The sequence below is a fragment of the Biomphalaria glabrata genome, chromosome 1 (assembly GCF_947242115.1).
Source record: "Biomphalaria glabrata chromosome 1, xgBioGlab47.1, whole genome shotgun sequence".
Classification (NCBI taxonomy): domain Eukaryota; kingdom Metazoa; phylum Mollusca; class Gastropoda; family Planorbidae; genus Biomphalaria; species Biomphalaria glabrata.
Genome location: NC_074711.1, coordinates 11,656,990 through 11,670,021, shown reverse-complemented (window position 1 = coordinate 11,670,021; position 13,032 = coordinate 11,656,990). Strand labels below are relative to the sequence as shown.

General features: G+C 37.3%; 1 protein-coding gene across 8 annotated transcripts in view; it reads left to right on the top strand.

Moving 5' to 3' along the window:
- Window positions 1-13,032, top strand: part of LOC106072913 (obscurin-like) — a 217,341-nt gene that overhangs the window by 143,217 nt on the left and 61,092 nt on the right. For all 8 annotated transcript variants that reach the window (XM_056022149.1, XM_056022142.1, XM_056022130.1 and 5 more), the window contains one exon: window positions 5,395-5,552. In XM_056022149.1, the coding sequence (XP_055878124.1) occupies window positions 5,395-5,552 (158 nt within the window). The remainder of the gene's footprint in view (window positions 1-5,394; window positions 5,553-13,032) is intronic.

The window sequence follows — 13,032 nt, the reverse complement described above, 5'->3', positions numbered from 1 at the left end:
CTTCTGTGAAATGATAATTATCTTCGACGAACTGGACACAGGATAATTACTAAAACTTATCTAATCATAGAATCTTCTGATTTTAATGAAAGCCTTCATAATAGAGTTTTAATTTCAATGAATAACAGAACAGCCTAGGGGGGAGGGGGGAATGGGCGTTGACCTGAACATTTTTATGTTCTAGTTATAACTAAATTTAGAACTTAACTGAACTGAAGTTAAAGATTGTAAAGTATCTTACTAGATTTATTTGTTAAAAAAAAAATTCTTTGTTATCGAATGCTACAGATAATTTCCCTGAGAATAAATGTTCCAGATTGCACTGTGTTTTTTTGCCTCGCCATTGTACAGCTGACTGGAGCTCAAACTACGATCTGCGAGACATATCCGACTCGTGACGTGCTGCGGCCCCTCGAAGCTTCTGTCCACAGAGCATGCTGTAGCCACATAGAGGATCGATTCCAAAAGACTGGACCGCATTATTGTTTCTATTAGATGCGAACCATGATACCAGTCGTAAATTTATAAGACCCCCCACACACACACACACACACCCCGCTGTCCTGAAAAAGTTTGGCTTAGTTTGATGTGAGCTATCAGAAAATATGTAAACAAAATAAAAAAGACAAATATTAAATCATATTTGAGTCTCCCTTTAAATGTGACCAACAACAGACATTCAAATACATTTTAATTAAAATCAAACGTGACTCAAAATCGAAGTACGTCTTCTGTAAAAAAAAAATTTTAGACATAAATTATACATATACAAAAAAAAGTTTATAAACAATCGAGATGTATTATGCCTTGTTAAAAATCTGGGCCATGTCTTTTATCCATCGAAAGGACATTTCTTGCAGCTTATCTGGCATGCTTGCACATCATTTTTGGCAGCGACGAGCGTTATCATGACAATCTGGCAACTAGTAGAGCTTATCACGACAAGCTGGCAACATGGCAACGTAATGTAGCCAGGTGATTGAGACAATCAAAACGGGTGCATGTCAATAAGGGAGATAATTAATGAACCTTACGTGATAACTGACACTCAAACGAAAAAGTTTGTTGTTTTTTTCAAGATGACTTTTTGTTTCACTGACCTTAAATAAACCGAGCTGATAAAATGAAAGAAATGAAATCTAGCAGATAGGAAGAAACTGACGTAATCTTTTCATATTGTGTGGGGAGTCCAGGCTGCGTTTTATTAATGGTGTTTACATATTGCACATAAATCATTGCCAGAAAATGTTTTTGGCTGCTCCCGAAAGGGTAAATGTCGCTATTTTGTGTAGTCTGTCTGCCCACCCATCCATCTGTCACATTCAGATTTCAAAAACTTTTAAACGATATTGAAAATCCTATCTCAGCATTGTTTTTTTTTTTGTTTTTTTTTTTTTGGGGGGGGGGGAGGGGGGTTCATCCAGACTTATGCACTGGGGTTGTCAGGTTTTGAATGTCAATTAAAGAGAAACAATTAGGCTTCTTTTATATGACCCGTTTATTTAAAAAAGAATAGTGATCCAGGCAGATAGGAGATGCAGGTAGTGATTAACATACATGCATATCATGCGGAAAGTAGGCCTACTTAGAATATAGTTTTTACCAACTTTTTTTTTTTTTTTGCGCCAATCATTTATTTCTCTGTAAAACGCAAGAAGTGTTATTTTGTTTTTGAATGTTAAAAATACTCTTCAAATCAATTATCGCAATACTTCTATTCAGGTCAGAAGAAAGGCGGAAACTGGACGCTGATCTCAAAAATGGCTCCTAACGATTTTCTTAGACATGTAACAGTTGCTGTATGTCACTCAGATAAGACTTACTAGCTCGTTAGCTCCACGGGGAATAACTCATATTGTTTATGGTTAGTTAGCACCTCGGCTTTTTTTTTTTAGGCCAATCGGTTCAACTAATGAGAATACATACATAATTGAATTTGATGTCAATTGAATATAATGTATTCCAAATTAATACACTTTTACAGCTGAATGAATAATATAATTTCGATTCACCCCCGAAGAGTTTGATTGCCTTAGGCCGTCACCAAGATGCATGCTCACAGCATGGAAGTGGACATGTGAGGAGCCGCTTTATATCCTCCAAATAAGAAGCATTTGTTGTTTTTAAATTTTGCTTCTCTTAACTCTCAAGAGGTTTTTTTTGTTTAATTAAGTATTTGGAGATAAAGGGGTTTTGTTAACAATGATATTTTTGTTTTTAAAGTTTAGCTGGTTAATTAAACATACTTTGGTTGATGATTAGAGACTAATTAAATTTGCGAGATCACGTTTTAATTAATTACAACTTTTAGTTTTAAATAATGTGACTTTATTTTTGCATAATTTTCAGTGATATCATGGAATAATTAGGTTGAATTGTTGATGTGATACACACTAGGTGTTTTGAGTATTTTTGAGGTTATTATAATTTTATCGTTTTGGCATTTGTGGTTAATTACAAGCGTACTCGAGCAAAAAAAAAAAAATAAAAGATTCACATTTTAAGTAATTAACTAAATGGTTAACTGAATATGCTAGGAATAGAATTAGAATAGCTTCCAATTATAACTGGTTCAAACGGAGATAAAGATGGCGAAGATCTGATTAACTATGTTGAAAGTTATATTGGATCTGGATTTGTATATTAAGGTCAAGATATTAACTTACTGGATTTTACAAAGCTGATAGCGACGCTTTTAGGGATTTGTTTTGAGTTTCCGGTTGAATAAAGCTGGCATCGAGGCTTTTGTGGTTTCGTTTTGGGATACCTGTTGAACCCAAAAATCATTTATAATTTGCAGTTAAGGAACTTTTATTTTATATTTCTGTCCATTAATTATGGCTATGTCTTCGATTCCGAAGACTAAAGGTGAGTGCTGTGTTTAACATGATTACGCAAACCCACTTGCGCCCTGAATATTTTGCCAAACCTAATGCAGACTGCAGACAAAGCTGTTGTCCACCGAGCGGACAAAGTTTTCTTTTCGTCTTGTGGCTATTGTTTTGGCCACTACTGTGTGTCCCACGACCTTGTTGAGAGCTGTACAACTGTTCTTTTAGAGGCTATCTTCTGCCAGCTACTTTCCCCAATGTCAATGAGGACAAACTGGCGCCTGATCTTTTTAGCGCTTCCGGTGGGTACCTCTTTTACGCGGTCGTCCTTTAAGCTTTGCCCCGAAAAAGATCGATAAGGAAAGCAGTTTGCAGTTGTTTCCTCTTGCGGATGTTAAAAGTTACAAACTTTTTGTAATGGTAAACAATGATATAGTCGAGTTTTTTTGAACAACTTTGGATCAACAGTTCTGATTTATCAGAACAAAAAATGAAAAGAGGCAAATCCAAGGAGTGACATGTCACAGTACGGAAATCTCTGATTATAAAAATAAAGTCAAACTTTAAAAAAAAATAAATGCCATTGCGAAACAGAACGTAAAAAAAAAAAAAAAAAAAAAAAAGGGAAAGAGAAAGCTACCTCCCTAATTACCATGAGGTTAACATACACAGAATTACATATATACAAATGTATAATAGTCAATCAAAAAGTTTTGCTATTTATTTACTAATAATTAATAACGCTGCCCATGCGTTAGTGGAATGAAATTCCCTCCACTAAAAAAAATCTCCTTTAGTCTTTATAGAACCAGCCATCAACAGATGACCATTACACATCTGACCTAATGGTATCCCAGTATGACCTTTCGATGACCGCATTTACCATAGGCTTTTTATTTTATTTCTGTGATTTTATTCCACGTAATCCACAAGTCCAGGCCCCAGGCCTTTATCTGGAACTTTACCATCAGCCAAACAGTATCCACTAAGTCGCCAGCTATTATGGGCTTAGACCAGGGTCCGGGGGCCAGCTGGCTGGTCTAAAGTAAAAGCATCTATCCCCCCCCCCACACACACACACCAGGCCTCACGAAGACCTATTGATAAGATTTTTCTTTTCGTCCCGTCCTAGCCAGACGACCGAGCGAGATGTGCACACACTATCTGTTTCCTGGCTCCACGCCGCAGAAAGAAAAGCAAACATTCCTTTAAGGCTTATAGAGTGAGCACTTCTGAACGACTCAATCGGAATTGTGCTCTTTCTGGGTGGGGTGGGGGATGGAGGACTGGTTCAGTGAATGCCCAGAACTGATGTAAGAGTCACAGAAGACGATATGTCACTTAGTCAAATAGGGAACATCCCTTGATACTCAGACCAAAGGACTTATTTTTTAAAGAGTAGCTATTGAGAAGATGATCTGACATTTTGCAAGCGTATTGTTTAACTAGTCATCAAGGAAATGAACTGGGTGTCTCATTAAATACTGAAAGTATCTAGTTATTGGAGTCAGTTCATTGAGATGTAAGGTTTATTAGCGACTATGGCATTTTTCTGGGCCTCCTTTCTTGAGAAGCTAAGGTTTATCATAATGTCTTAACATCATTAATTGCTGTTAGGTGGTTAAATTGCTCACTACAGCTGATTTTATTAATAGCTTTTTGAATTGTTTATCTTTGAATCCTGGTGAAGACTGGGATTTTTAATTTCGGGATCTTTGGGCACCTCTGAGTCTACCCAGTTCTAATGCGTTCCTGACATTAGTTGGGGAAAAGTAAAAGCGGTTGTTCGTTGTGCTGGCCACATGACACCCTCGTTAAACTTGGGCCACAGAAGCAGATGACCTTTACATCATCTGCCCCATAAATCGCAAGGTCTGAAAGGGGGAACTTTGCTTTTACTTTATGTTATTTTTTTTTAAACAAATATCAGTTAGTATTATTAATTGATATTGAAAGGCATCTACCGAAGTCATTTATTGCTGACATTGTCACAGCTCAAGTCATTTATTGCTGACATTGTTCCAGGTCAAGTCATTTATTTGCGATAAAAGTTTCTTTCACCGTCCTTTTTTACAAGGGGAAAGGGGGGAAAACCCGCTATTTATTTTGTATTGGTCTTTCCTTTTGTAGTTCCATCATGTTTGGGTCTCAAAAACCAGATATTGATAATCCGATTCCATGATATTTTTGCGGCTTGCAATATTTTGGTGCAACGGCTACTTTTGATCTTCTGACATCGAATCGTTGTTTTTTTGTTTTGTTTTTATTTAATGTGTTTTGTTTTTGTTTGTTTTTTATTAGACAAAATACACTAGAAAAAATAAGTTTTTTTTTTTTAGAAATATTTACATTTAAAAAAAAAAGGATGGAATGTGATGTGTATTATATTATTTGATGCTACATAAGTATATTTCTCAATTTAGCTTTTTTTTTTTCCTGTTACAGTTCCTATATTGACTGCCATCAATAAGACATTCTACTTTCCAATCTCTCCACATGTATGTGTTTGTATTCTGAACGTTTGTAGTTCGCTAGAAATGAGTTGTTTTTGTTTGTTTTCCAGAAGCTCCAAACAGACGGCGTAGAGTGTGGGACACGTCTGAAAATGACACCAGTTCTTTGCCCCCTCCGTTCTTCCACCCCACCCCCGAGCGTGTGACGTCTAAGGAAGGCCAGATGGCCAAACTGGAATGTATGGTGGAGAATATCGGCACTAAACACGTAAGTCAAAGCAGTCATCATTACTCACACGTATAACAGTAAGTGATGTATGCAAGTGTTCATCATAACTCAACTCACACGTATAACAGGGAATGATGTATTCGAGTATTCATCTTTAATCAATCTTATAACAGAAAGTGATGTATACGAGTATTCAGCATTAGTCAACCTTATAACAGTAAAGTAACTGTCAGGGGATTGTAATGGGACGCTTACATTGTTGATAGCGCTATAACAAATAGATGTGATGCCCAAGCTAGGGCCCGCGGGCAACATCTTGCCAGTTCTTGAAAGTTCTGCTGTATAAAAAAGGTACAGAGGCTCGATCGATTCCATTGAGTGGGTCAAAATGTGTGAGCTATAATGCGACTCATTGCCCTCGTGACGAAATTTTTTTAACTTCACTCAGGCCGGAAATTGCCGGGCAGCACTGAAGGGAAGTTATACGTGATAAAACGTGTAAGGGTCATCCAAACAACAAGTCTTTCTACATCTTTCTTTCTAAAACACTCAGACAGTGCATAGATCTAAATATAGATCGTATAGTTCAGAGGAGGTTAAAAAAATAGAATTCAAGTATGAAATAACGAGACTACAGAACATTGGAGAAAGTATTTTTAGAAAGATACGAAAATGTAAGCTTGGCGATCCATTTATTATTGAGTTTTATGCTGGTTCTGTTTCTGTTGATTAATCATTCAAATCAATTTATAGTGTGTTTGTACTTGGGATATTGTGAATGTGATTTGCCACACTACACTATTCAATCTACAGCAGTGGATGTAATCTACAGTAGAAACTAATTCACAAATCTCCGGCTACGCTTGGATAACTTGTCGCTAGATTTTACCGGTTAGTGAATCACCCCTGTAAGAACCAAAGCATAAAATGAAAGTTATCATTCTTCATCTATTGTCTACCCAACAGAGACACCTGAGCGAGATACACATACTTCTTCTTCTTCTTTCTCATTTTACATGTCAGATGGTTCAGATCAGTAATCCTATATCTGAGATGAACCGCGCAGTGGTTTCTAGATCAGGCAGTTCTCCGTATAGTTTTTGTTCTTTAAGAGGATTTTGGTGCTAGAATCTTATTCGAGCCTCTTGATATAGTATGCAGTTTTGAAGGACATGGTCAGCATTCTCTGGTGATGCTCCACGAGGGCAGGTTTCGCTCGTCCCGACTTTAAGCTTCCGGAACATATGTTGTCTCATTCTGTTGTGTCCGGTTCTGAGTCGAAAAATTCTGCGTTGGAGATACACATACTTGGTGTTATATTTAAATGTTACTGTTTTCTGTTGTAGTGTAGAAAATACAGAGTCCTGGTCTTTTCTCTTTTAAAAAGTGAAAGTAACTTCACCTGTTTGATTCAGCTCAATACCAAGTAGAAAACAGCCAATGAAATGGTTTCTTTTTATGACTCCGTGGACATTTATGCTATTTACTCGAAAACTGAGGCCATGTTTCTGGCCTGAGCATATTTAATTCGCCAGACGAGATTAGCGTAATGATTTTTATTGGCGTAACAAACACAGCGTTTCTCAAACTCTGGGAAGCGAAGTGCTAACAGGGGGGAGCAAGAAGATGGTCATTTGTTTAAAGGAGAAAAAAGCATCTTTTGTATTCACATTGTAATTATAAAATCGTTTTGAGTATTAAACAATTAAATAGAAACTTTTTATTACGAATGTGAGAACAAATGTTCGATTTAATTTCTGTGACGTCGTTTCACCTTCATACTGTTTCACCTTCATACTGTTTCACCTTCATACTGTTTCACCTTCATACTGTTTCACCTTCATACTGTTTCACCTTCATACTGTTTCATCTTCATACTGTTTCACCTTCATACTGTTTCACCTTCATACTGTTTCACCTTCATACTGTTTCACCTTCATACTGTTTCACCTTCATACTGTTTCACCTTCATACTGTTTCACCTTCATACTGTTTCACCTTCATACTGTTTCATCTTCATACTGTTTCATCTTCATACTGTTTCACCAAAATTGTCTGAAAAGGGATTTAATATAATACAATTTTGCGGGATTAATATCACAGTTAGTCCAGAGTCATTCCCAAGCGACGTTCCATCGCTCATTTGCAACGTACCATCTCTCATTTACAACGTACCATCACTCATTTGCAACGTACCATCGCTTATTTGTAACGTACCATCGCTCATTTGCAACGTACCACTTGATCTGGGAATCCGATCCGGCTAAGAAAACTTACAGTGGTCTCCTATACCCTCTACCTGGATAGGGCGTAAACGTAATTTAGTCACGACTAAAATTTGAGAAACACTTGACTTCAAATGTCCTTCGGCTCGACTTCCTCACACGAAACATTTCAAAAACATTTCTGTCACGTGTTTATTGTAATGTAGTTCAGTTGTTTTAGTTCTTTTTAAAACAAAACAAAAAAATATCGCGTAGAAAGATATGAGGCATTCGCTAATATTCTAATCGATTCACATTGGAGACTATTTATAATGAAACATTAATAACACCTATCATGGAGCTTGGTGATCATGGGAACTAGACAAAATTGATCAAGCATGAAACTTCTTTACACTTGTAGTTTACTGGAACTCTTAGATTACATTCATTCGACCCTTGCCAGCACTCAGCCATTAGTTTAGTCCAGTGCTTCCCAAATTGTGTTCCGTGGAATCCTAGTTTTCCGCGAGGCCTGAATAGCTGTTCCGCGAACTACTGGAATAATTAACTCGATGGCCACCACGTCAATTAATCTCGCTAAAAAAATAATAAGCAAAGTGTTCCGCTAAATACTCAGAATGTGAGAAGTGTTCCGTTAACGAAAAAGTTTGAGAATCATTGGTCTAGTCTATTGAGTTTAACAGTGAACTGCTATAATTTTGTAATTTGCTTGAGCAGCACAAGGGCCAACGAAATGTAGGTCAAGAGAACTGAGTTTGGTCAAAATGTAGGACGAAACTATAGTAACATTCCGAGAATTAATACAATGAAATGAAACATTTATGAAAATGACCAGAAGTGAAAAGAAGAGGGGGTGGGAGGTGAGTTAACTAACATTTAATAGGAAACAAACAAACAAAAAATCAAATTGTCAAACTTTGAAAGTGTCTTTTTTTCTGATTTGTGACAGACAGACAGACATGCAGGAGAAGGAGAGTAGGAAAACAAGCAAAATTTCAAAAAATCTTTTTAAAAAAAACAAAGCTTATCTAAAGGAGAATAACTCCGCCCTTAAAAGTATATCTATCAATAATGTAGATGTTATTTCCCTTGTTTGATATAAACATAATTACCAATATTTAAAAGACTAATTGGTTATTGTTTTTTATTGATTCATGTTTTGTTAGCTAGAATGAATTATTGTTTAAAGTCTCAACTTGATCGGCGAATGCGTGAGGAAGAAATAGCGTTAACAATTATTTAAGGGGACTAAACCAGACAAATTTAGCCATATCTGTAATACTGAAGGATTTGTTTCCCCTGTTGGTATCAAACAAAATAATTAATTACCAGTAATTAAATGACTAATTAGTTACTTTTTCTTATTGATTCGTGTCTAGTCTATGTCGATGAATAATTGTGAGAAGTTTCAACTTGTTCCGATAAATGGGTGTGGACGAAATAACGTGTACAGACTTTTTACAAAGACAGACAAACAAAGTGAGTTGATTGAAGCTTTGTACAAAAAAAAGAGAAAAAAGAGAGAAGGAAACTAATAATAAGATAAGAGAGAAAGGGAGAAAAAGAGAGATTGAGAAAAGTGTATAAGAGTGAGAGACATTAGAGATAACTCTTACTATATTGAACAGATAACGATTGTTTTACCTCTCTGTTTACTTCCGTCTATTAGCTTTACCTTTTCCGCATGGATGGAAGGTGAAAGTTGGGTGGGTGGTAGTCTGAAGCTGGGCAGATAGAGTGTCTCATTCATAACGTCGCGTGTTCGAGCCCCATACCAGCCAAAGTTTTTTCCTTGGCGATCCCATCTGATCAAATCAATCCCATCCATATCAGAATCGACCTTGATCCGTTTAAGATACGATACGATACGATCCTATTGGATCCCATCAGATTCGATTCTATCATATCCGACCCGACTTTATTAAAACATAAACTAGGAATTGATTAGGTATTCGGTAGAATGTTCTTTATCTGGAGTGCAATACCGGTTTGTGGCCTACGGATACAAGTTCTATTTTATTTTACTTTCAATAATGTCAGAAAGCTGAAATAGTTGTCTGGTTCCGGTTGCAAGTCATAGCTAACCTTAAGGATGTCTCTGCATCTGAAGGAGTGAAATATGTTTTGGCTCCAAACTTTAATATCTCAATGACGCAGTGAGCCCCTCTCTTTATGGCTAGTTTTATGGAGACAAACCCAGTGTATAAGTTGCTTGGTGTATTAGGGACTACTCTGGTATAAAACATAGAGAATGTGACCAAGCCTTATGCATCTGGTCTGCACATTGGCCACTGGCCTACCGCACACCCCACTATTCCCTCCACTCAGTTGTTCCTCTCGCAGACGGCAATTAATGACACGAACAGTTAGTTCACCAAGGGACGAGACTCTGCGTGAGTGAGCTAGGGGTAGCAAGGGACGTAAATCTTCATGCTTCGCTGGTGGCCGGAAATTCAGGCTAGGCCCACTTGAAGATTTTTATTGTAGCCACTAGAAGTTAACAACTTCTAAATAATTATGTGACGTTATGGTGGGATTTGTACACATGATGTACTGAAAGTTAGAATTAAGAATACAATTGTACAATGTTTGTTGTTTTTTAAATTAGCATTAAAGAACTATTTACTCATCTAATTAAACACTTGAACTTTTGGAAGACTGCAATCGTGATCATCAGGGATTCACCTTTCAATCAGTGTCATTATTGGTGCGTTAGAGTGACAGTATGTTAGAGTGACAGTATGTTAGAGTGACAGTATGTTATTGTGACAGTACGTTAGAGTGACAATATATTAGAGTGACAGTACGTTAGAGTGACAATACGTTTTAGTGACAGTATGTTAGAGTGACATTACGTTTTAGTGACAGTATGTTAGAGTGACAGTACGTTTTAGTGACAGTATGTTAGAGTGACAGTCTCCCATAGATCTTTTAAAAACAGTCCCATTGATAATGCACTTGGTGGTGGTTGAGGCTCAGGTAAAGGTTGTTTAAAGATTTTATCTATAAAATAGTAATTTACTACCATAAAAACAATAAATTTGTACATCCTATGTATTCATGTAAAGAATGCAGACAAAGTTGTACGAAGTTATAGTTTGTCTAGAGGCTGATTCAAGAAACTCGCTCCTTGCTCCTCAAGCACAGTGGGTAGATACACCCATCACTACCGTCGACCTGGAAAAAATGAAAGAATTTATGACATTTTTCTAACGGAGCTTAAAGAAATCTACTTAACTCTAATTAGCTTCCCGCAGCCACAGGGGAATAGAAGAGAGTTAGGTCATTGCCCGGACTGTCCTATACCCTAGCCATAGAGTGTCACTTTCAAGTTGGAGACGTACTTGACCTGCAGAAAGACCTTGAACAAAAAAAAGTCTTAAGACTTGATCGAAAACGAGGACAAACTTATACAATTTTAACACATGCACTAATGATCTCGACAAGGAAAAAAAAAGTCACAAACGCTAATTGGATTATTCGTTCCGCGTGAAAAATAATTAGCCCTTGATTGAATAAGTGTTTCATAAACTGATGCGGACTACATGGGAGGTGGCTGAAGGGATTCTCTGAGTTGGGTGGTGCAGGAACTGGGTTCTAATTGTCTCTATAGATGACACTACCGAAATCTTATTAGGAGTGGGCAGCTTATATTGAGTGAAATTGCATCAATTATTTTAAATTAATCAAGTAATTTATTTTGAATAGATCTTAACCATAGACTATATGACAAACTGGTCATCATCGAACCACGATGGACGAACTATAGACTATATACAAAGTCTATGATCTTAACTAAGGGGCGCGGTGGCTGAGTGGTTAAGCGCTCGGCTCCTGAACCTGAGGTCCAGGGTTGGAATCTCGGTGAAGGCTGGGATTTTGAATGTCGGGATTTTTTAGGGCTTCCCTGAGTCCATCCAACTCTAATAGGTACCTGATTTTAGTTTGGAAAGTAAAGGCGGTTGGTCTTTGTGCTGGCCACATGACACCCTGCTCATTAACCGTTGACCATAGAAACAGATGACCTTAACATCATCTGCCCCCATAGATCGTAAGGTCTGAAGGGGAAACTTTACTTTTTTACTATGATCTTAACTAACAATAATACAAGTGTAAGATTGGAAATCCACCTATTAATTTTTTTGTTGTTAAGCGCAATGTCATAGCAACTGAACAACTGAAGCCACAACAAAAAAAAATACAGACCTTCATCAACAGATGCCTGAGAAATATCCTAAAAATACACTGGTACGACAAAGTAGAAAACACCAAACTGTGGGAGATGAGTGGACAGAAAAATATAGAAGTGCAGATCTTAGAGAGGAAGGGAAGATGGATTGGTCACATACTTAGAAAAGATACCAGCAACAGAGCTAGGCAGGCCTTAGAGTGGAACCCCCAGCAGGGAACAAGACGCAGAGGAAGACCAAAAAGAACATGGAGACGCAGTGTACTTGAAGAAGCAGAGAAGACCGGGAAGAGCTGGGAAACTATCAAAAAACTAGCAAGAGACCGTGGAGAGTGGCGTGTTTTTGTCGAGGCCCTATGTTCCATGAGGAACTCAAAGGAATGATGATGATGAATGTCATAGCATGCTGAGTGGCTACGATCCAAATACTTTTGTGGACCAGTGGGAGTGGGAGGGTATCTGGGAGAAGGTTCCCGTGCTGCCTTTCAGACCACTAGTTCTGAAAGGGAACTTTACAAGCGAAAAGTAGAGTTCCCCTTTAAGTCCATGCGATCTATGGGGCGATGATGTTAAGGTCATCTGTTTGTGGCCAACGGTTAACAAGTGACCAGTACAACGATCAACCGCCTTTACTTTTCCCCCACTAGAGCTGGTAGTCTCAGAGGCGCCCAAAAGATCCCGAAATTAAAAATCCCAGTCGTATTGTCTACGACTATGAATAATTGTGCAAAAAAAAATTAACTGTAAAAAAATCCTCCCATACAGAGAGACAGACGGAGTAAGGTAATAAGAAAGAATTAAGCTATAATTTAAAAACATCTCAATGCTTCTCAAATATCCTCTATTATCACTAGTTAATAACCCATATGTTTTGTGTGTTATAAACAGAAGAGCTTAGATAATGTAATTCTGCAGGGCTAAAAAGTGCATAAAAACCATACACTATATATCTAGTCTATGATAAAAACTAACTACCTTTTAAAAAATGACCTAGCTTAGCAACACTTCCCTTTTTGTTTCACCGGATATGCTAAAAAGCTAGCTATTTATAGTTTATCCGCCATGTATCTAAATATCCAATTTATCTAAATTTGGTTTCAAATCT